The sequence below is a fragment of the Tupaia chinensis genome, unplaced genomic scaffold, assembly GCF_000334495.1.
Source record: "Tupaia chinensis unplaced genomic scaffold, TupChi_1.0 Scaffold000024_1, whole genome shotgun sequence".
Classification (NCBI taxonomy): Eukaryota; Metazoa; Chordata; class Mammalia; order Scandentia; family Tupaiidae; genus Tupaia; species Tupaia belangeri.
This window is the reverse complement of record NW_006159454.1, coordinates 523,498-525,078: the sequence shown is the minus strand read 5'-3', so window position 1 is coordinate 525,078 and position 1,581 is coordinate 523,498. Positions and strand designations below refer to the sequence as shown.

At 67.7% G+C, this 1,581-nt stretch overlaps 1 protein-coding gene across 1 annotated transcript in view; it reads left to right on the top strand.

Annotated features, from left to right (window-relative positions):
* Positions 1–1,581, top strand: part of LOC102493996 (RIMS-binding protein 3A) — a 5,437-nt gene that overhangs the window by 507 nt on the left and 3,349 nt on the right. Inside the window, exon 2 of the mRNA XM_006140215.2 lies at positions 2–1,578. Within this exon, the coding sequence (XP_006140277.1) occupies positions 2–1,578 (1,577 nt within the window). The remainder of the gene's footprint in view (position 1; positions 1,579–1,581) is intronic.

Genomic DNA, 1,581 nt, shown 5'->3' with positions numbered 1-1,581 from the left:
GCTGGTGAACCGCGCCTACTGCGGCCGCGCGGGGGCACCCGAGGTCTCCGCAACGCAGTGCCGCTGTCGCCTGCAAGAAGTATTGGCACAGCTGCGCTGGGAGACGGACGGCGAGCAGGCTGCGCGCATCCGCCACCTGCAGGCGTCGCTCGACGTGGAACGCCAGCTCTTCCTTAAGTACATCCTGGAGCACTTTCGCTGGCACCCCTCTTTGTGCAGGCCCCCGGGCCTCCAGGCCTCGCGTTCCTCCGAAGAACAGCTCCCAGAGATCGCGAGGAGAGCTCGCCGCACCTCAAAGGCCGCTTGTCGACTCGGATCCCTCGATAGTCTGAGCACAGACGTCCTCATCCGCTCCCGCTCCCTAGACCTGGTGCCTCTGGCATGCTCCAGCCCCCCAGATGGCCTGTTCCCCACGCGCGCCAGCTCTCTCGATTCCTTGGCACCAATGCGTTCCCGCTCGCTTGACAGCACCCTGAGTCGCCCTAAGGCCTCTGAATCCGAGGAGCGGACCTCTGAATCCGAGGAGCAGGCCTCCTCTCCAGATGCCTCCTTCCCGGGCTCCTTGAGTCCCCCGCCACCGCAGCCGCCGCTACCACCTCTACCTTCGGCACACACGAAATCCAACCCGCGGGAAGGAGAAGGCTCCGGGAGCCAGCTCTGCGAAGCCCTGACTCCCTCGCAACCACAGCCGCACCCGGACTACCACCGGCTGGTGAAGCAGAGCTCAGAGCTGGCCGAGGCGTTGCAGGTGCTGGCGCATCGCTACTCTGCCCTGCGCGAGGAGAACTCGCAGCTGCGGCGCGCAAGCTTCACGGACGAGGCGGACGAGAAAGTGAAGCGGCTTAAGGTGAAGCACGCCGAGCTGACCGGCCTTGCTCGGCGCCTGGAGGACCGGGCCCGTAAGCTGCAAGAGACCAACCTGCGGACCTTGAGCGCCCCTGTGCCTGGCGAGAACAGCGCGGGCCTGGAGCTGTGCCAGGCCTTTGCCCGCCAGCGCGCTCGGGACCTGTCGGAACAAGCCAGCGTGTTGCTGGCCAAGGACAAGCAGATCGAAGAGCTCCGGCAGGAGTGCCACCTACTGCAGGTGCGCGTCGCCTCCGGCCTCAGCGGTGCTCCACATCCTGGAGGAAGCGCACCCTGCACCCAATGGCTCAACATCAGCGACTTGGACCGGCTGCAGCGAGAGTCTCAGTGGGAGGTGCTGCGCCTACAAAGGCAGTTGACCCTGCAACAAGTCAAGGGCGCCACCCAGGCAGAGGCATCTGTCCAGAGCTCACCGTGCGGTGAGGCGCGATGCCAGGTGCACGCGCTGGAGCGCGAGCTGGGCGCGCGACAGCGCGAGTGCGAGGAGCTGGGCGCGCAGGCCGTGGCGGCGCGGCGGCGCGGCGAAGAGGCCGAGGCGGAGTTGCAGGAGGCGCTGCGCAAGGGCGCCTGGCTGGCGGACGAGAACGCGCGGCTGCAAGCCTACGCCGACTGGGTGCGGAAGGTGGTGGAGGAGACCAGCGACGTGCGCGGGCAGCTGGACCGCGCGTGCCAGGAGCGCGACGCTGCAGGCCTCCTAGCAGAGCAGCTGCTGCGGCA